We start from the raw sequence: 21223 nt of genomic DNA on the forward strand, positions 1-21223 counted from the left end.
GGAAAGGAAGAACAAACTCATTTTGAAAGTCTCCTTAAGCCTTCCTTTGAGGAGGATTTAGCTAGCTCTTCCTCTTCTTACTCCAGGTCTCCCACTTCTAAAAAAGAGAAGGTCAAGTTGGTTAAAAGACAGTCTCCTACACCGACTGCTAAATCAGGACATCCAGAGAAAATTAATAAAATTGACAAACCTGCTGCCTCTTCGGCTCCTATGCCTTCGGAGCTGGTTGAGGTTATTGGCATAGACCTTCCAGTTTCGGCCCCAAGTGTTTCAGAGCCGATAGCTGAAGCCATACCTCAGAGCCGGTCAAGAGATTTATTACAGGTATCCCTCACACTTACATCTCTGATTTTGGAGAGATCCCGATCCTCTACCTTGTCTTCCAGATCCTCCAGGAGTCTTTCTGAGGAGGATGTTGAGAGAGTGGTGGTTAGACTTTTGAAGTCAGCGCTAGCAAATTTGTTGTCAGCTCTGACCCAATTTGCTCCAGAGCCTTCTAAGGCCATATTACTTGCTTCTGTTCCTCCTCCGAGCCATGTTGGTCTTTCGAGCCAGAGCTATCAGTGCTGTTTGTTGTGGAGCCATCGGTTCCAGCACCCCAACTGTCTGTCTTCGAGCCGGGTTCCGCTCCAACACCTTCAGTGCCTTCCCTGGTGTCTAGGAGCTGAAGTTCACCAGTGAGCTCTGATGGGGACGCTCAGACCCGAACTTCTTCGGTTCCGAGCCTACCTCTTGGTGTGACTGCTCATCTGAGCTCGGATCCTACGTCTGTCTTGGAGCTGATCGCTCTGGAGCAGAGGGCTACTTCCGCTTCCTCGGAACCGGTGGTGTCTTTGGAACTGGAGAGATCTTCCTTTGAGATGATGAGGAGCATGCTGTCTAGATCTTCAGCTCCACACAAGGGTACAGATGATCTTCCCCCTCAAGCTCCGACTTCTGTCTCAGCACCATCTCTCTCTCTTGACAGCAGAGATCCGCAGCCTCCGGTGGCCCCCAGTCTTCCGAGACCCCCCCCCCAGAATACCTTTCTGAGGAGCCTCTTCGGAAGAGAACTTGCAAGAGGAAGCACATAGACCCCCCTGATGAGTCCATCACCTCTGACACTGACCTCGAGGAGTCAGAAGGGTCCCCAAGGTCGCCCTCTGATGATATCTCCTTTGTAGATATCCTAGAGATCCTGAAACAGAGAGGCAGTTGGCCCACCGTCACCCCTTCCGATGAGTCTGTCTACCTGAATGTTTTCGGGTCTCAACCTTTAGCCTCTTGGGTGTCTCCACCTTTCGATGAGCTGTTTGATTTGGTGAGTCAAAAGTGGGAAACTCTTGACGCCATGGAACCAGTCCCCAGAAGGCCGAACAAATTTTTTTCAGCTCCTAGGGAAAAAAGAGTTTCTGATCAAAGGTGTACCTGTAGATGCCGTGGTGGTGGCAGCAGCCACAAAGAAGGAACTAACAGAAACTTCATCTGTTCACCCACCGAACAAAGAGTCTTGAACGATGGACAGATACGGGAAGCGTATTTTTTCTTCAGCGACTTTTACACTCAGATCGCTGAATTACCTCATCCATTTCACTAGGCTTCAAAGAGATCTCCTAAAAGAGCTTGGAGATACTCTCCAAGGTACTTTAACTGAATGAGTCCCTGAGAAGGTTACTGCTCAGATGTCCACCTTAAACTCTGTTGTTAACTTCCCCATGAGGCTGATATCTTACGCAGCAGATGGAGCGAGCAGGGCAGAAGGTTCAGGAGTTTCCCTTAGGAGACACTCCTGGATGCGCTTATGTAACTTTGCAGAGCCCTTCAAATCTACGTTTACCAATGCCCCTTTGATGGTTGCCCTCTGTTTGGACCAAAGATACAAGACGCACTCACCAGATGCGAGCAGGAAGGAAAGACTCTCTGCCATGGGAGTACGTTTTTCTGTCCCTTGGTCAGAGAGGAGTAAAAATGTGGTTCAAGAAATCTCAGAGATTCTTCCCAGATGCAGAAGGTGATTCCTTCACCAGAGGCAGAGGAGGAGGAAGTAATGGTAGACATCGCCGTAGAGGCAGGGGGGGTCCGCAAAACCAGGGTGGCCGAAATTCTTTTTGTGGATGGTCCCTATCAGCGCTCCTGAAGTGTGGCCCTACTGCGCTTCCCTGTAGCCAGTTGGGGTCTCTTATCTTTGTACCCAAAAGCCTGTCATGACATCACACAAGACAAGTGGGTACAAAGAATAATTTCCAGAGGACACCCCATACCCTTCTCTTTTCCACCTCATCTAACAAAGAGAATCCCAGATGTTCCACCCAATCACAGGGATCAAGCAACTATAGAAGTCCAAAAGTTGCTTCAAAAGAGTAATCCAAACCGTCCCTGCAGACCAGATAGGATTCGGAACATACTCCAGATTCTTTTTAGTGCCAAAACGAACAGAGGACTGGAGGCCCATCTTGGATAACAGCAAGTTGAACGAATCAGTGAAGAAGTCCAAGTTCTGAATGGTAACACTGCAGTCTATACTCCCTCTGTTAGGGAAAGACAATTGGATGTGCTCCATAGACCTCCAAGATGCGTACTACCACATAAAAATTGACAGAGCATCAAGCAGTCATTTACGCTTCCGGCTGGGAGCCAGTCATTACCAATTTCGTGCTCTGCCCTTTGGTCTCACCACAGCCCCCAGGGTGTTCACCAAATGCATGGTGATAGTAACGGCTCACTTGAGACATCTTGGATTCCAAGTGTTTCTGTACCTGGACGACTGGCTCCTGACTGCCACCACCAGGCATCTACTTCTACAAGTCAGGGAGTCAACCATCTGAGTCTGCACTCAGCTAGGCTTTACTATAAATTGGAAAAGTCTGACTTGTTGCCCTCTCAATATGTGACTTTTATAGGTGCAGAAATAGACAAGCGCAATGATGGCTCGCCTTCCTTCAGACAGAGTGCAGAATCTTAGACAACAAATATACAGCCTGCATCCCCAACACAAGGTCAGAGCGAAGACAGTGCTCAGACTTCTAGGAACCATGGCCTGTAGTATAACTCTGTATCTGAAGTAGGAGATTCATTTGTCTGCAACCTGTGGGTTATGAATCCGTTATCGGATCCGAACCGGCATGGTTTTACCAGCTATGGATCCGAGCTCCTAGCTCTTCCCTCACCCATAATGCCCTGCTCTCCCTACATGACCTCAGATCTAGTTTGCCGCGCTGGTAACCAGGTCCTTGGATTCTGAGCTCTCAGCTAAGTGAAATTTCTAGTTAAAGAAAGCATTTTTTCTATAGTTATTAAGTTTTTTGAGTGATTGTGTTAGGTTCCCTGTCATAATTTGTTACTTTTAGCTTAAAATTCTTAATTTTAAGAACTTTAGTTTACCCTCCCCTCGCTGGTCGTAGTTCTGTGTGAGTGTATTGTGTGGGGCCTTGTGTGTGTGTACTTTTAGTACCAGTTTCTCCTTTGTCTTTGCTTTTTTTTTTTTTTTGTTAAAAAAAAAAAAAAAAGACTTTACCATGTCAGAGGGCCCTAAGGCAATTTTCTCCAAATGCTCCGAGTGTGGCCATAAGCTCTCCCCTGCTGATGGCCACACTCTGTGCGTTTGATGCCTTGGGGTTGAACACCTCACTTCTGGATGTTCCATTTGTGCGGGGTTCAACCCTAGGGCATTGAAGGAGCGGAGGTCGAAGCTGGTCCTGGCGGGACTTCTGCCCCCGGACTCGGCTTCGGCTCACGCTCCTGTGGTGGGAACCGTGGCTTCAGTTCCCGACTCTCTTGCCCTCCCTCCTCCACCTGGGACTCAACCTCCCTCTACTGGCTTGGAGGAGAGAGAGGCAAGAAAAAAGGACCGGAGAGAGAAGCACCACAAGCGGCGGGCCGAGACCTCCGTTTCGGCCCCGCCAGCTAAGCGGGCTTCTCCTCCGGCCTCCTTAGCTACTGGCTCTCTCCCCCCCCCCCCCTCAGCTCCGGTCTCCGGTCTGCCTTTCACCGGGGCCTGAGGAGGAGGAGACCCGATCTCCGTCGAGGCTATTGAGGAGGCACTCAAGGCCTACCTCGGTAGCCTCTTCGAGGTCCACTTATTCTCTTTCTGATGCCGATCTGGACCGGATGATGAGAAGGTTCATCCAGGCCCAGATGCAGATGGGAGTGCTCCTGCCTCCCTCCCCCCCCTCTGGGGGGGAGCTCGACCCCATTTTTCAAGCCTATAGCTCCTTCTCTGACCCACTACCCGGGTTCGGAGCGTTGAGCTGGGCAGCTTCGAGCCGGGTGGGTCGGCCGATAGTACTAGGTACCGGATCCGACCTTGCCCTCGAGTGTTCGGATCTGACCTCTCGGAGCCTGGCTCCGAGCCGGATCCGGGGACTCAGTGTGCCTTGGCGCCCGTCTGTGTCGGAGCGCACTGGGCTCGGATCCGAGTGTCTCGGCCGGCTCCGATCCACTCTTCGAATCCGAGGGAGCCGACTTCGGATCCTTTGGTCGAGCTGGCTCCCTCGGCTTTTGATGTAGTGGAGAGGGCTCTGTTGAGGGCTTGGGGAGCCCCGGCACTTGCTTCGGCTCCGTCGCAGGCTCCATCTGCAGTGGGTCAGGCTTCCAGCATGCGGCCACTGGGACACCCCGCTTCAGTGCCCCAAGCTGTTCCTTTGGAACAAGACACTGCTGCGAGGGTTCCTCGGACAGCCCCGAGGAAGCCCTCGCAAGCATCGTGTAAGGAGGCACATAGACTCCCGAGTCTTTAACTGAAGACACGGATTTGGAGGAAGGGAAGGCTCCCAAGATCACCCCGAGGATGTCTCCTTTGGAGACATCATGGAAATGCTTCGCATAAGGGGGTGCTGCCCCAAGTCTTCCTCGGACGAGTCCGTGTTCTTGGAGGCATTCGAAATGGGCCTGTCTACCTCTTGGGTGTCCCCTCCTGCCGACCCCCTGGTGGACCTCATTACCACCAGGTCATGGAAGGAACCGGACACCGTGGAGCCAATCCCAAAAGGCCAGATGGAATCCTTAGCCCCCCCCTGCAGACCGTGCCCACTGGAGTAAGGGGCCCCCTGTAGATGCCATGTTGACGGCAGCAGCCACCAAGAGGGAACTCGCTCAGGAGAGTCCCTCAGTCCACCCTCCGAGCAAGGAGTCTCGGATGATGGACCGCTTGGGGAAGCGAATGTTTAGTTCTGCGACCTTCTCAGTGAGGGCGCTCAACTGCTTGGCACATGTGATCAGGATGCAGCGCGATCTTATTAAAGAATACGCTGCATCCCCCCCCCTGAGTCCATGTCGGAAGAGGACAAACTCTTGCACTCTACCCGTATGGCCACTCTTTGATCCGTGACAAATACCTCTATGCTGTTACTGTCCCATGCTACTGAGGGAGCCGCTAGAGCTGCAGGAGTAGGCCTAGTCACAAGACGCCAGGCCAGGCTCCGCCATTGCGATTTCATGGAGCCCTTCAAGGCGTCGCGACGCCCCTTCGATGGTTCTGCCCTTTTTGGCAAGACTGTTCGCGACACCTTGACCCAGAGCGAAAAGGATGGGAAGACGCTGTCTGCCGTCGGAATCCGCTTCTCTGTGCCCCAGAGGTCCTACTCTAGGAACCAAAAGGGCCAGAAGAAGATGTGTTTCCGGAAGTCGCAGCAATCTCAACCCGCTCCAGACAACCAGTCCTTCCGTGGCAGAGGAGGACAGGGAGGACGCCGCCCCAGAGGCAGAGGGGCTCCCAGGAACTTCGGGTCCAGAGAACCTTTCTCTGAACGGCCCGTGCAGCAGCCCTGAAGGGTTGCCCGACTGCTCCACTCTGGAGGCAGTCGGGGGACGTTTTTCGGAGCACCTAGCGGCATGGGAGTCCATAACATCAGACCGCTGGGTCCTCCGTATTATATCCAGAGGATACAAGATTCCCTTTCGTCACCTTCCAAAATTAAAATCCCTCCCCGACGTTCCACCCGGTCAGCGGGAGGCCGCTTCGGCAGAAATTGGCCATCTGCTGAGGAAAAGAGCCATCCAGCCCGTCCTCCCAGACCAGATCGGATCAGGGTTCTACTCCAGGTTCTTTTTAGTGCCAAAAAAGACTGGGGACCCAAGACCAATTTTAGACCTGTCCCTGTTAAACCTGGCAGTCCCCAAAGAGAAGTTCCGGATGGTCACCCTACAATCTATCCTTCCCCTTTTGGGAAAGAACCACTGGATGTGCTCTATAGACCTCAAGGATGCGTACTACCACATACTTATGGACAGGCGTTCCAGGAGGTTTCTTCGCTTCCGGCTGGGAGCCAGTCACTACCAGTTCAGGGTCCTTCCCTTTGGTCTCACCACAGCCCCCAGGGTGTTCACCAAAGTATTAGCAGTGGTTGCGGCCCACCTGAGGCTTCAGGGGGTGCAGGTCTTCCCATACCTGGACGACTGGCTCCTTACCGCCCCAACAAGGCATCTACTATCATTGGCGCGAGACTCCTTTCTTCATCTTGCTCCCCGATTGGGCATCACGATAAATGTAGCAAAATCCAACCTGGCACCTACTCAGTTGATAGATTTTATAGGCCAGGTTAGACACCAGGAGTTGAGCCTTCCTCACAACCGACAGAGTTCAGAGTTTGCGACTCCAGGTGCGGGCCATCCTACACTCCAACTCTGTTCCGGCGGAATTGGTCCTGAGGGCTCTAGGTTCCATGGCGGCTGCAATATCTCTTCTTCCTCTAGCCAGATTCAACATGCGGGTCCTTCAGTGGACACTTCAGGTTCAGTGGTCTTACCTTGCTCTACCTCTGCATCATCCCATTGCGATCAGCAAGGCTTGCAAGCGGTCCCTCTTGTGGTGGCTCCACTCACAGGATCTCCATGGAGGCCGCTCTTTTTGTGCTTCTCCCCCTCTCGCCACGGTGACCATGGACGCCTCCTGCCTCGGGTGGGGGGGGCATATTGCAGGCAGGACAGTCCAAGGCACGTGGAACGACTCGGAGACCTCCCTGCATATCAATGTTCTAGAGATGAGAGCAGTGCTCTTGGCGTTGCGAGCACTTCAAGCCTTTCTCCCCCTGGGAGCAATTGCGATTCAGTCAGACAACATGTCGGTGGTCTGGTACATCAACAAACAGGGCGGAACCAGGTCTTATCCCTTATGTCGAGAAGCCATGAGAGTGTGGGAATGGGCGATCTCCACCAACCGCTTTCTCATCGCAACGCATATTTCGGGTCGGTCCAACATCCTGGCGGACAAACTCAGTCGCACCATTCTCTCCCCGTACAAGTGGTCTCTCAATACTCAAGTAGCGAATCTTATCTTCGCACGGTGGGGAACTCCTTGTTGCGATCTTTTTGCGTCTCCCTTAAACACCAAGTGCGACAGTTTTTTCGCTCTAATCCCTCCTCCAGGGGATTCCCCGAGAGATGCTCTGGTGCATGCTTGGCCTCCCGGTCTTCTTTATGCTTACCCCCCTTTGCCACTGATGCTTCAAGTTCTTCAGAAAGCCTCTCGGTTGGGGTGCAGAATGATCCTCATTGCCCCATTCTGGCCTCGACAGATCTGGTTCCCTTTCCTAAGGTCTCACTCGGTGAATCCACCTTGGATTCTAGATCCCATTCCGGATCTGATTTCGCATCCATCGAACATACCAACTCCGAATCTGGGCAACCTGAAGCTAACGGCTTGGCTGCTCCAGTTCTCCTCCTAATTAGGACTCCCGGTATCTCGTCTCCCATTAAGGCCATCCTGGTAGCGGCTCATAAGCCATCTACCAGGAAAGTTTACCGCAGTAAATGGAAACGGTTTTCCTTTTGGGCGGAGCGGCAAGGTCTAGATCCCTTTACGGTCCCCCTCCCACTGGTGCTAGACTTTCTCACTACTCTTTTTAATGATGGTGCCAGTAGTTCCACGGTCAAAGTGCAGCTTGCGGCCATTTCTCACTATCATGTTGGTCATGACTCTGGACCTCTTATGTCTGCCAAATTGTGTAAAGTCTTCCTTAAAGGCACCTTTCTCCTTAGGCCCCCTGTTAAGCAAGCGGTTCCTCCTTGGGATCTGTCCTTGGTTCTTCAGGCCTTGACCGCTCCCCCTTTCGAACCTGCGGCCACAGTAGATCTTAAATTCTTATCCCTTAAGACTGCTTTCTTAGTGGCCATTACTTCGGCCAAAAGAGTCTCGGAACTTCAAGCCTTATCTTCAAAGCCTCCTTACTTGATCTTCCATCCGGACCGCGTATACCTCAGGACCAATCCGTCCTTTCTTCCTAAGGTGGCCTCGGAAACGAATATTAATCAGTCCATTAACCTCCCTGTTTTCTTTCCTAAATACTAAAACAAGGGTGAATACAAGCTGCATTCCTTGGATGTTCACAGGCAGCTTCATTTTTATCTTAACAGGACAGCTGGTCATAGGCAATCCGACCAGTTGTTCATTTCCTTGCCAAATTCAATCTAGGTAAGCCAATTTCCAAAGTATCCTTGTCTCGCTGGATTTCACAGTGTATTCTTCTAGCTTATCAAGCCTCTGGGAGGCCCGCACCGGAGGGAGTCCGTGCCCATTCAACTCGGTCAGTTTCTACCTCAGCGGCCTTTAAGGCTAGGATTCCTCTGGATGACATTTGTTCAGCAGCCACTTGGGCTTCATCCTATACCTTTATTTCTCATTACAAGCTGGATATCACATCTAGAGGTAGAGCATCCTTTGGCTCCACGGTGCTCCGGAATTTCCTTCCATGACGGCCGCCCAAGATTCAGGTAGCTGGGGACTCTGTCCCACAGGTTGCAGACAAATGAATCTCCTACTTCAGATTTAGAAGTTATGTACTCACCATAACGTTCCATCTGAGTAGGTGTATTCATTTGTCTGCAACCATCCCGCCCTCCTATCCCCCTGGCTTTGTCAGTTTCCTGCATATTATTTGTTACCCTTTTCAGGGTATTTTGTTTCAGGGCAAACTTGATCTGTGGTCATGTAGGGAGAGCAGGGCATTGTGGGTGAGGGGAGGAGCTAGGAGCTCGGATCCATAGCTGGTAAAACCATGCCGGTTCGGATCCGATATCGGATCCATAACCCACAGGTTGCAGACAAATGAATACACCTACTCAGATGGAACGTTATGGTGAGTACATAACTTCTAATTCCTCTAGCCAGGCTACATATGAGAATTCTACAATGGCTATTCTTTTCCCAGTGGTCTCTTCAGCAACTGCCTCTGTCTCATCCCATTTTAATAATGGAGTTTTGCAAAAAGAACCTTTGTTGGTGGATCCAGTCCAATCAACTAACGATAGGGAGATCATTTATTCCTTGCCAACCAGTTGCTACTGTGAACACAGATGCGTCCCAGATTGGGGGGGGGATTGTCTAGGAAGGACAGTCCAAGGCACATGGCAAGAACATGAGGCTCACTTGCCTATCAGTGTTCTAGAGATGAAAGCAGTGCTACTAGCATTGCAAGCACTGTACGACTTTCTTCCTCTAGGGACAATTGCAATCCAATCGGACAATATGTCAGTGGTATGGTATATAAACAAACAAGGGGGAACCAGATCCTACCCTCTGTGTCGAGATGCTCTACGTGTTTGACAGTGGGCGATATCTTCCCAATGCTTTCTAGTTGCAATGCATATCCCGGGGAGAACCAGTGTGATAGCCGACAAGCTCAGCAGGGCAATCTTGATGCTTCAAGAGTGGTGTCTGAATCAGAAAGTCGCGGAACAGATTTTCTGCAAATGGGGACAGCCTTGCTACGATCCGTTTGCCACCCCAATGAACACCAAATGCAGCAGCTACTTCACCCTTATCCCCCCCCTCCCAGGGGAGATGCCCAGAGATGCACTTGTCCACAAGTGGCCCTCGGGACGTCTTTATGCTTTTCCTCCTTTCCGCTAATATCGAAAGTGATCCAGAAAGCAAAGACTTTAGGAAGCAGAATGATTCTCATCACTGCTTACTGGCCTTGTCAGATTTGGTTCCCCTTTCTCGGGCTTCACCTTCTGGACGATCTATGAACTCTGGATCCAGTACCAGACCTTCTGACACATATGTCAGGCATGTTCCATCCCTGTCTCCACACCCTCAACTTGACAGCATGGCTGCTCCACATCCCTAGTCAGGCTTCATGATTTCCCCCGCGGTTACACATTTCCTGACATCTTCTCATAAACCTTCTATGAAAAAATTGTATGCTAGCAAATGGAAAGTATTTTCTCTCTGAGCACAAGCTAGGAACATAGATCCATACACAGCCTCCATTCCTTTAGTGTTAGAATTTCTAACTGAACTTTTTCATCAGGGATCAGCTGCTGCTACAATCAAAGTTCACTTAGCAGCTATCTCCAGTTTTCATTTGGGACAACATAAACCTAATCTTATGGATTACAGATTGTGTAAATCTTTTTTAAAAGGCACTACCTTACTAAGACCTCCCTTACAAGAACCTATATCTCCCTGGGATCTAAATTTTGTTCTTTCAAAACTTACCTAACTGCTTTTTGAACTCTCACATACATGTGATTTTAAGTTCCTATAATGGAAGACAATTTTTCTGGTAGCCATTACATCCGCCAGAAGAGTGTCAGAGCTGTAAGCACTCTGTCAACCCTCCTTACTTGATATTTCACAGAGACAGAGTTTCCCTTCGCACTAACCCTTCCTTTGTCTCCAAGATTTGTTCACAATCAAATATTAATCAAACTATTGATCTGCCAGTCTTTTTTCCAAATCATGCAAACAAAGCAGAATATAAGTTTCATCAACTTGATGTACACAGACAGTTAAAGTTCTACATACATAGAACAAAAGAGTTCAGAATATCAGACCAATTATTTATATCTTTTTCTGAGACAAGAAAAGGAATGCCGGTCTCCAAGATAATGTTATCAAACTGGATTTCAAATTGCATGTCTTTTATTTACTCTTCTAATGGCAAATAACTCCCATTTAAAATTAAAGCTCATTCCACCAGATCTATATCCACATCTGCAGCTTTTCATGCCAAAATTCCAATGGACATTATATGTGCAGCAGCAACTTGGGCTACCCCTCATACCTTTATTAATCATTACAAATTGGACTTGGCCTCCAGGGGTAGAGCCTCCTTTGGTTCCACAGTTTTTAGGCATATATTCCCATGAGCCACCTGAGAAAAAGGTGCTAGGGATGCTGTCCCATATGTAGGAATGAAGGTGAGATAGGACTATAGAACATAAAGAAGTTATGTACTCACCATAACGTTCCATGTTTGTAGTCCATCTCACCCTTCATTCTTACGAACCCACCCACCTACCCCCATCCATGTATCCTTGGAGGATCTGAAGACAAGATAATGTCTATCTTCCTTAGGGTTGAAGACCTTTCATCTTTGTTTTTCCTTGGGGAAATACTTTATATCGTTTTTATAGACAGCAGCAAACAAGATCTGGGGATCCTTCCTAGTGCACTATGGGATAGCTACCTTGCCACGAGCTAACTTAGAGACTTCAAGCTTTGTAATCAGCTGAGTCGGAGCCGAGGATCGGTTCTGAACCCATATGTAAGGATGAAGGGAAAGATGGACTACAAGCATGGAATGTTATGTTGAGTACATAACTTTTGTTCTTAAGCCGGAAGGCTCTTCCTAGTCTCCCAGCAAAAGGGGGGAACTTCAATGGCAGATGACACCCTAATGGCAAAGGAAACCCTCAAAACCAGGGTTTCAGAGGTTCCTTCTCTGAGAAGCTCTACCAGAGCTCCTGAAAGGTTGCTCAACTGCTGCACTCTGGATGCAGTCAGGAGTGCTTATCCCCTGTACCCAGAAACTTGGACAGCCATCACCAAAGATACTTGGATGCAAAGGATTGTCTGTAGTCTGGTTAATCAGCAAGCATCAGGGAATCTGATCTTACTTTTGTCGAGAGGTGGAGAGAGTTTGGCAGTGGGCAAATTCTTCTGGATGCTTTCTTTTGGCAATTCATATCCAGGGGAAGTCTAGCTTATTAGCAGACAAACTGAGCAGGTCCATCTTACTCCCTTATATGTGGTCTTTCAACCCTGTGGTGGCAAAAATGATTTTCTGTCAGTGGGGCCAGCCATGCTGCGATCTATTTGCTTCTCCTCTCAACACACTTTGCTTTGATCCCCTCAGAAGGGGAGTCACTGAGAGACTCTGTAATTCACAGTTGGCCACTAGGCTCCTGTACTCATGAATGTCAGAATTCCAGGCTGTTTCTTCTAAGTCACCATATCAAATTTTTCACAAGGGCAAGGTATCTCTTTGTACTAATCCCTCCTTTGTACATAAGGTGGCTTTAGAAACAGCTAGAAAGCAATCCATCAACTTTGGAAATTGTTAGAAAGAAAACAGGAAAGGAGAATACATGCTGCATCTTTTGGATGTGCATTGACAACTTCTATTCTGTCTCCGTAGAACTGATTTCAGAAAATCAGACCAAGTATTTGTTTTCTTCCTCAAATTCATGTTGGATAAATCTGTTTAAAAGGTGACTTTAGTCAAATGGCTCACTAATTGCATTTAAGGGAAATAGGTCGACTCTTCCTAAACCTCCTAAGGCTCCTTCTACTAGATCTGTGGCCACATCCTCTGCCTTCTGGTCTAGAGCTTCTGTAGATGACATCTGTGGAGCTGCTACGTAGTCTAATACTCATACCTTCATTGCTCACAACAAATTAGACATTCTTTCTGAAAGCAGAGTAGCATTTGGCTCCACTGTTCTCTGGAATATCCTTCCTTGAGGACCACCCTGGGGTTTTCTCAAGCTAGGGATTCTGCCCCATCGATTGAGGAACAGACAAAAAAGACAACATCAGATACAAAAGAGATGTACTCAACATAACTATGTATGTGTTGTCTGTTTTTGTCCTTCCTCAACCTGCTACCCTCCATCCCCCCTTCCTCCTTAAAAAGTTTTATTCCCTGGTCTCCTAATTCAACATGAGGTGTGTTATATTGCTTGACTGTTGTTGAGATCCAAGTCCTTTCTTCCTTCGTTCATCCAGTCTGGGTGGGATACTATTGTCAGTTTTACTGTATTATTGAACCTTTTTAAGTGCTATAGACAGTCGTATAGACCGAAGGGATGGCAAACTCAGTCTAATGTAGTAGTGGCTAAACAGGTGGATTATGGGTAAGAGAAGGTGCTTGAGTTATGGAGCCAAGTCTTTAGAAGTGGACAAAGTTGTATCCATGGTAGTTTCTGAAATCCTTCAGTTGTGGAAGAATGAAAACAGACAACGCAGATGCATAGTTAAGGTGAATACATAACTTTTGTTTGTCTGTCTCTTTATCACATTTTCAGTCCCCTGCTTTACCATTTTGTATTCTGTCCCAAGGATTTTCACAAGGTATCTATCCTGAAATTGCCTACTGAAGACTTCAGGGAATTCAAATTTTCCCTTACTCAGACAACCTTCTTCTCCTGTGTCCTTCTCAGGAAACTCATGTGAAGGATCTCAGTTTCACATTGAAACTTCTTCACAATATGGGATTCACTGTACTGAACCTTAAGAAGTCTGTTTTGACTCCTTCCCAAGACTTGATCCCCCTAGGGTACAGTATCAACATTGCAACAATGACAACTTTCCTTCCTGCAGATAAAGTTATGTTTTTAAATCAGCTCTGTGGAGATCTTCTTCTCATGCTGATGATCTCAGCAAGAGAGTATTTGAGAGCCCTTGGGTACATGGCATTGACTATTCAATGTTTCTGTCTTCCTGACTCCACATGATACCTCAAGTCAGCTTGACTTCAGCACACTCGCCTCTTGCACTTCTAGATCCTGCACTTGCCGTGCATCAGGAAGAAGTTGCTTTGGTGGATCAGCCAGATTTCCCTTAACTCAGGAGTGCCATTTATGGTTCCTCTCCCTTGCCAAGAGCAAAATGCAGATGCTTCCAATCTGGCATGGGGAGACTGTTCCAACAACATCAAGGGTCAGGGAGTTTAGACAGCCAGAGTAAAAAATGATCATATAAACATCAAGGAGATGAAGGCTATAATTCTGTCCCTTCAGTCTTTGAATCATCTTTGAATTGTAGACTCCCTCAGGGTCTTTATTATCAACACCATGATTCTGTGGTACATAATCAAGCAAGGAGGCACCAAGTCTTACTGCCATTGCAGCTTAGCTTTGATGGCCTGGACGATTACTATCCAGCACATCCTTCTCCTTCAGGCAATATGTATACCCTCAGAAAGGAACGCAGTGGCAGACACTCGCAGGTCCAGGGCAAATCCTCACAAAATGAATACTAAACAGAGAGGTCTTTCGGAAAGTTGTCCATCAATGGGATATATCCCAGATATATCTTTTTGTCTCCATCCACAACAGGCAGTTGCATCTGTTTTGTTTCAGGGAACCTTGCCTTTAAGCATGGAAGATGGATGCCATGTCTTTTTTTTTGGAAGGGGCGATTCCTATAAGCTTATCCTGCCTGCCAGTGACACCAAAGGTCCAGCTCAAATCATGATAGACAAGTAAAATAATCATGTTTGTGCCCTTTTGGCCCAGACAATACTAGATGTTCATTGTGTTACACTGCTGCAGTCATTACACTTGGGTTATCCTACCGTCAGGTGGTTCCCCAGTCGGCCTGAGTTCCAAAGTCTTGGTCCGGCGTCGGTTGCTGTCGCCTCCTCCCTGACGTGTGGCAAGAAAGACTGAAGAAAATGGCGTCGGCTGCATCTTATATACCCCTGTCGCACTGACATCAGGGAGGAGGCGACAGCAACCGACGCCGGACCAAGACTTTGGAACTCAGGCCGACTGGGGAACCGCCTGACGGCAGGATAACCCAAGTGTGTAATGACTGCAGCAGTGTATACACTTGAACATCTACATTTATGGTAGGTACAAAACTGTACTTTCCCCCTTCTTTCTACTTGGCCAGTGGCAGTCATTATAAGTTGCCTCACAGGATGGACCTGTTAGAACAAGGGTTCCCTCATTAACACTCATCTCCAAACTCTGCTGTTAACTCTTTGGGTGATAGAGTTGTATTTCCTTTTATGCACCAGTTTTCAGTGCAAGTGCTTTAGGTTTTACAGGAGGCTAGAAAAACAATAACTAGACAATCTTATGTTTCAAAATGGAAGAGATTTTCTTGCAGTGTCAAAGGAAGAACCAGGACCCTTTTCAAGTGGGGATTCATACTGTTCTTGGTTTCTTTGAGTTTCTCAACTGTGGCCTACCCTTCAGTAAAAACTCATTTGTCAGCTATATCTGCTTGTGTACCTGTAAATCCACCACTTTCTGCATGCTTTGAGGTCATTCAATTTTTGAAAGGTATCCTCTGTCAGGGCTCTCAAGAAAGCCAGTTTTGCCTTCTTGGGCCTGTAGTTATGTTCTGGAAAAAAATGACCCTTTCAGCTCTTGAACTAACTTTCAGTTTTTCCTTAAAGTGTTATACTGAGAAAATAATTTTGTTAGTGTCTCTCTCTTACTTCAGCTAAAAGAGAATCTGAGCTGCAAGCTTTGATGGCCATTCCTCCCTTCCTTGTTTTCCACAAAGATAGGGACATCCTTAGATTTAAACCTTCCTTCATACCCAAGGGGTTAATGAGTTGTCCTTGAGTCAGTCTATCAATCTCCCCTCCTCCTTCCTCTGTCCTCAGAACAGAGAGGAAAGAATTATTCATTTATTGAACGTGCATAGGCAACTTAGGATCTGATGTTGTGTCCTCCCTCCATTCTTCAGCTTATGGAACAGAAAGACAGATGATCCTCCGAAGCTCTCTTCCAGGAGGAGTTAGTGTTTCTTGAGGCCTTCTGGTCCAGTCCAGCTTCTTCTTGGGTGGTCTTTCTGTAGATGAAATGGTTGACTTGATCTCAACGTGAACATGGAAGGAACCAGATGTAGCTGAACCCATCCTGGGCAAGCCAGACAAATTTTTAGTCTTGCTTAAAGATTGCACTCATTGGAACAACGGCCAAGTGGTTGATTCTATGGTAGGGGCAGCAGCCATAAAAAAACAGCTGGCCGAGGAGAGTTCCTCTGTCCATCTCCCTAACAGAGAGTGTAGAGCTTTGGACAAGTTTGGAAAGCGGGTTTACAACGTAGCTACCTTAGCATTGAGAACGTTCAACTACCTGGGACATATGACAAGATTTCCAACCCCTCAATGCCCCTGCTGTTCAATGCAACTGAAGGTGCTCGATGCCCCTGATCTCCAATGTGACTAAAGGCTCTTTGAAAGCTGCAAACACAGTTATTACTTTAAGGAGACTTATTGATGTGCTTGTGTCACTTTACAAAGGACATCTAGAAGTGCTCCACAGTGATCCTTTTGATGGTTTGACTCTTTATAGACAAAAATTCAAAGATTCAGAGATGTGCTCTCCAGGAGTGAGCAAGACAGAATAACCTTTTCTGTCATAGGAATACATTTTTTACCCCCAAAAAGTCTTTCTCTAGGAACCTGAATACATTTTTGTATCCCCAAGAGGTCTTTCTCTAGGGACCAGAAGGGAGGGAGGGATGGAAGAAACTGTGGTTCCAGACAAAAGGGGAAGTCTAATGGTTTATGCCACCCCTGTAGCAGAGGAGGTCCACAAAAGCAAGACTTCTGAGTCCCATTCATTTGGAGGGGGATTCAGAAGACCATCCCATCTTTGTCCCAAATGTTGAGGAAGGACAGAAGCAGACAACACAGGTCTATTGTTATGGTAGGTATTTAACTTTAATTACTCTCTGGACAAAATTAAGGACATTACAAAATCAGACCATCTTTTTATTGCTTTTCTTGAAAAGAAAGTGGATTTGCCAGTCTCTAAGGAAACTAAGGGCTTAGATTCTAGAAGTCATCTTTAAGCAGATACTTGGTCAACTATCCACACATGTACTAAGCATTACAAGCTTGATGTATTTTTTTGGAGCTCAAGCAGGATTTGCTAGGATGATCTTGCAGGACTTGTTGGCTCACAACTCTGCTCTTTCTTTCTCCTCCCTTCTTTCTGAACAGCTTTACCAATCTCCCATCTGTCAGTAATACTGCAACAGTGATCTTGGTAGGTCATAGTACAGTTGTGTAAGAACTTACTATACTATAACAGTAGATGTCCTCACCCTTGCAGTATTACATCCCCTGTACCCTGTCCCCCTGTGGACTTGTTTGGTCTGTTATTGGCTAAGGTGGGCCTCCTCATTATCTTTTTTTTCTTTTTCATCTGAGGACATATACATATGTATATAGTTGCTTCTACTTCACTGTTTTGGTCTGGGGCAAGTAATTCCTTTGGTAATTTATACCTGTACATATATTATGTACTGCCCGCCTTTGGGCTTAAGTTTGTCAAATGTACCGTGAGAAAGTAAGACACCCAGGCTTTGTTATGCTGACTAGACATACATCTAGCCCATGGCAGGATATCCAGTCTGCCAGTAATACTGCAACAGTGATCAGAAGGACAGTTACTGAAGTCCTTACACAACTGTACTTTCTTAACCATGCCAACCCACTTGATTATACACAGTGTTGTTTAGCTTTGTAAAGATCTGGCACTCTCTGAACCCCCCCCCCCCATTTTCATTTATAAGGATATGCAAGTTTGTCATGAAAACAAGTATTGCATTATGTCACATATCTCTTTCTGTGACATTGAAAAGGTTTACTTCATTATTTAACTTTATTTTTACATAAAAATGGTAGCGCTTCTTCTTTATTGTAAAATTAATGTTTCATTTTGTTAACCTCAGCTGTTTAGCTGATTTAATGTATTTGACTGGGAACCAGTGAATGAAATATACCCCCAAAAATGGACCTGTTGCTTAAAAAACACATTGCATTAATGAGTCTTTGAGGGATTTTAGTAATAAATACATGTCTTTCCTTCTGCTATTTATCATCTAGTTAGTAGTGGTTTTAGTCCTGTTTTTCCCGTTTGATTTTTAACCAATTTTTAACTATGTTGATTATCTTTTCATCTATCCAATATTGTTGGAGAAAACAGAAGTTGTCTGCCTTTTATTTTTATACTGTACATTACAGTTACATTAAAATGGGCAGACTCCGTGGTTCTGCTTTAAAAGTTCTCCAACTGAAATAATTTCTTTGCTAACAGAATTCTTTCACTGTGAGCTCATACTGCAGATCCAGCCCAGGTATCTGCTGTTACACCCCATTAAGTAATATTCTTTTACTGTCTCATCTAAATTCCAATTCTGTGCACTGCAAGTTAAAATTTTTTGTGGGTTTGTGCGTTTCGTTTCTTAGTTCACAGGTGTCTGGAAAAGTCACAAAGTTTTAATATTGCAGTTTAAATACGGCAACTTGTGATAGAAATCTGTAACTGAAGATTTTTGTAAAAATATTTGTATAAAACAATATTAAGATTTAAAGTTACAGCACCAGTTTTATAGTACCTGAATAATGTAGAGAGAAGTGCATTTCTTCATAAATGTGGCATAATGGAAGATGCATTTGCTGCTGTTTTAAGTGTGGTTATTACTGAGAACATGAAGGCAAAATGCTGATTTCTCTCATTTGCTGTTGAAAGTCTACTATTTGCAACATGGTATTTCATCTGGTCATTTACTCACTCATGTCTGGCAGTTGGTATGGTAACTGACTATGCCAGATATAGAGATAATTATATGCAAATGCTTTCCTCTTGTATAAACATATCCTGCATTAGTGTACTACTATTATCTAGTGTTATGTACATAATGTAATGTATTAAGTTGCCTACATTCTTATATACTTGTTGCTGACATGGCCTTAATAAAGTGCTGAAATTGTGTTCCATGTTCAAAGTTGCTGGTGGAAAAAATTAGGTAGTTCTCTTTCAGTAAGCAGACATGATCCTGAACTTTTGCTAAGTTTGGAAACTGTGGACAAAAGGAATGAATTGCTAAGAACCTAGACTTGTTCTAATATGGTTATATGCAGAGAGCAAGTGTGTGATGCACATGCTTGTATGTACACACATACTTAATTTTAATGTAAAAGAAAAGAAGTTCTGAATGCTGACAAATGCTGACCACTTCCTCTTCGTGAGTAATTGTTTTGTGTATGGGCAGTAAGAGATACAAAACCACTGAGTGGGTAGTAGTTTATTTTGGTGTGTTCTTACATGAACTGTATTATTTTAAACCATTGTACATTATTGTTTTCACCATGGTTATATATAGTTTGATCCTAAGTATGCCATTCTGTGATATTTACAAATAAAACAAGCTGAGAGTAGCATTTTCATTTCTTCTAGTTATTGTACCACCGATCCTAACATCTTGGGTATTTCTGCGCTTCATGGTTATGGTCTAGAAGAACTAAAACAAAGAATAGAGAATGCAGTTTTGAAATCAACAGGAAGACAGATCATGACTCTCAGGGTGAAGTTATCTGGTCTGCAGCTTAGGTAAGTGTTGAGAAAAAAATCACAATCTGCCCTGTAAACTAGACATTGAACATATTTACATAATATTTACTTTAGGTAAATGCACACCCATATCATTCTGCCTTTTAGTGACTGGTAAGACAGAGTTTACAAGCTCCCATTCTAAAGCTAAGGTTCCACAAATTATATATGACAAGCAGTTTGCCATGTAAAATATCCATTTGCATTATATTAAATGAACCAGCAGGGAGACCACCATTACTCTTTTCATTGTGTCCTCTGACATAAAACAAATCTTCAACTGTAGTACTTATTATTCTGATATACAAAGTTCCTTAATTTGATTTAGTTCAAAGAAGTATAATATAGCTGCCACTCAAAACAAAAGCTATTGTGGGCGTGGCCCACATGGGCACTGAGTAGCTTTTGTCTTCTAACCAAAAATTGGATTTTTTTTCTACAGAGTTATAGTTTATAACCACATTTACAAGAATATTTAAAAATAGAAAGAAGGCAACTTTTCCAGTCAAAATTACACTTGGAAAGTTTCTACTCATCATCTGAAGCATTTCATCATGAGTTCCACAAAAACTAACAGTCAGGAATCTACTTTCAGAAAAGAACTTCGAACACTGTTATCAAATATCCAGGTGCTAACTACAAAAATTGACAAGCTTGACATCAAGATAGACAATTTTAAAGAAGAATCTGCTAAACAAATGGATCTTCTCCACAAGGACTTACAACAACAAAAAATCCAGATTTCTGGCATAGAGGATGCTTTGAATGATATGGATGGTAGAATAAAAATGAGAATAATGTGGAGTTCTTATTAAAACAAAACACTGTTACAAAATAAGCTTGATGACCTTGAGAACAGATCTCATAGAAATAATCTAAGGATATTTGGACTACCTGAAAACATAGAGGAAAACAACTTGACTGGTTTTCTCACTACATGGCTACCAAAAACACTAGACCTTACAGAAGCTATGTCATTTGGGATAGAGAGAGCTCACCGGTCCCTGTCTAGTAGCAAGCACCATCAGCAAAAAACAACCTAGATCAGTCATTGTTAAATTCATTTCTTCATCTGATAAAGAACTAATTTTAAAGACAGCCTGGTCTAAATCTCCCATAAAAATTAGTGATACAATAATTCATTTTGATAATGACTATTCATATTTAGTAATAGCAAAATGGAAATTGTTCTTACCTCTAATAAAAGAACTGAAGAAGGCGCAAATGAAGACTTATCTTTTGTTTCTGGCAAAACTGAAGATTTTCACCTCAGAGGGACCCAAACTATTTGAAGACCTCGACTCTGCTCTTACTTTTATAAAAAAATCACAAGATCCTGGAAAAGATGGAAGAGATGGAATGGGCTAGTCCTTCTTTTAAAAGATTGGCATCGTCTGCTTGGAAAACTACTGAGAAATTAAAACAACTAAAGAACAAATGAACTAAGTTGTATTTCATTTCCTTACCTTGTCATACATATGGATATTAACATGTTAAATACATTTTTCATTGTTTTGTTCCCTGATGTGGTAAGCTCTTTCATTTTCATATGAATTAAATATTCTTTAGTTATATACGTATCCTTTTAGTTTAATTTTAATAATGATTATATGTTGTCCATTTAGATATCTTGTAGTGCTAATATAAAGTAGTTGTCATATAAGAATATAAATACTTTAAACAAACGAGATCAGTGACAGCATCTTATATTACTGAACATAAATTCATAGTAGTAATATAAAACAAAAAAGAGGGGAGGGAGAAGAAAGTGGAAAAAAAGAAAAAAATAGAAAAGGAAAGGGGAAAAATACGTAACTTGATTCTTTAGTTAAAGAGATATATGCATAATTTCCCTTTTATGTTAATATTATTGTACTGGGAAGGAGAGGTGGATACATAGTATAATAGGGTATTGTCGATAAACACCCAGTAATTTTTC

The 21223-nt window shown here is 44.9% G+C and overlaps 1 protein-coding gene across 1 annotated transcript in view; it reads left to right on the forward strand.

Moving 5' to 3' along the window:
• The window catches only part of GTPBP6 (GTP binding protein 6 (putative)), a 668350-nt gene that overhangs the window by 532178 nt on the left and 114949 nt on the right, over positions 1-21223 (forward strand). Inside the window, exon 9 of the mRNA XM_044072466.1 lies at positions 19132-19284. Coding sequence (XP_043928401.1) covers positions 19132-19284 — 153 coding nt within the window. The remainder of the gene's footprint in view (positions 1-19131; positions 19285-21223) is intronic.

This window comes from Protopterus annectens, chromosome 5.part0 (assembly GCF_019279795.1).
Source record: "Protopterus annectens isolate FY-2018-M chromosome 5.part0, PAN1.0, whole genome shotgun sequence".
Lineage (NCBI taxonomy): Eukaryota > Metazoa > Chordata > Ceratodontiformes > Protopteridae > Protopterus > Protopterus annectens.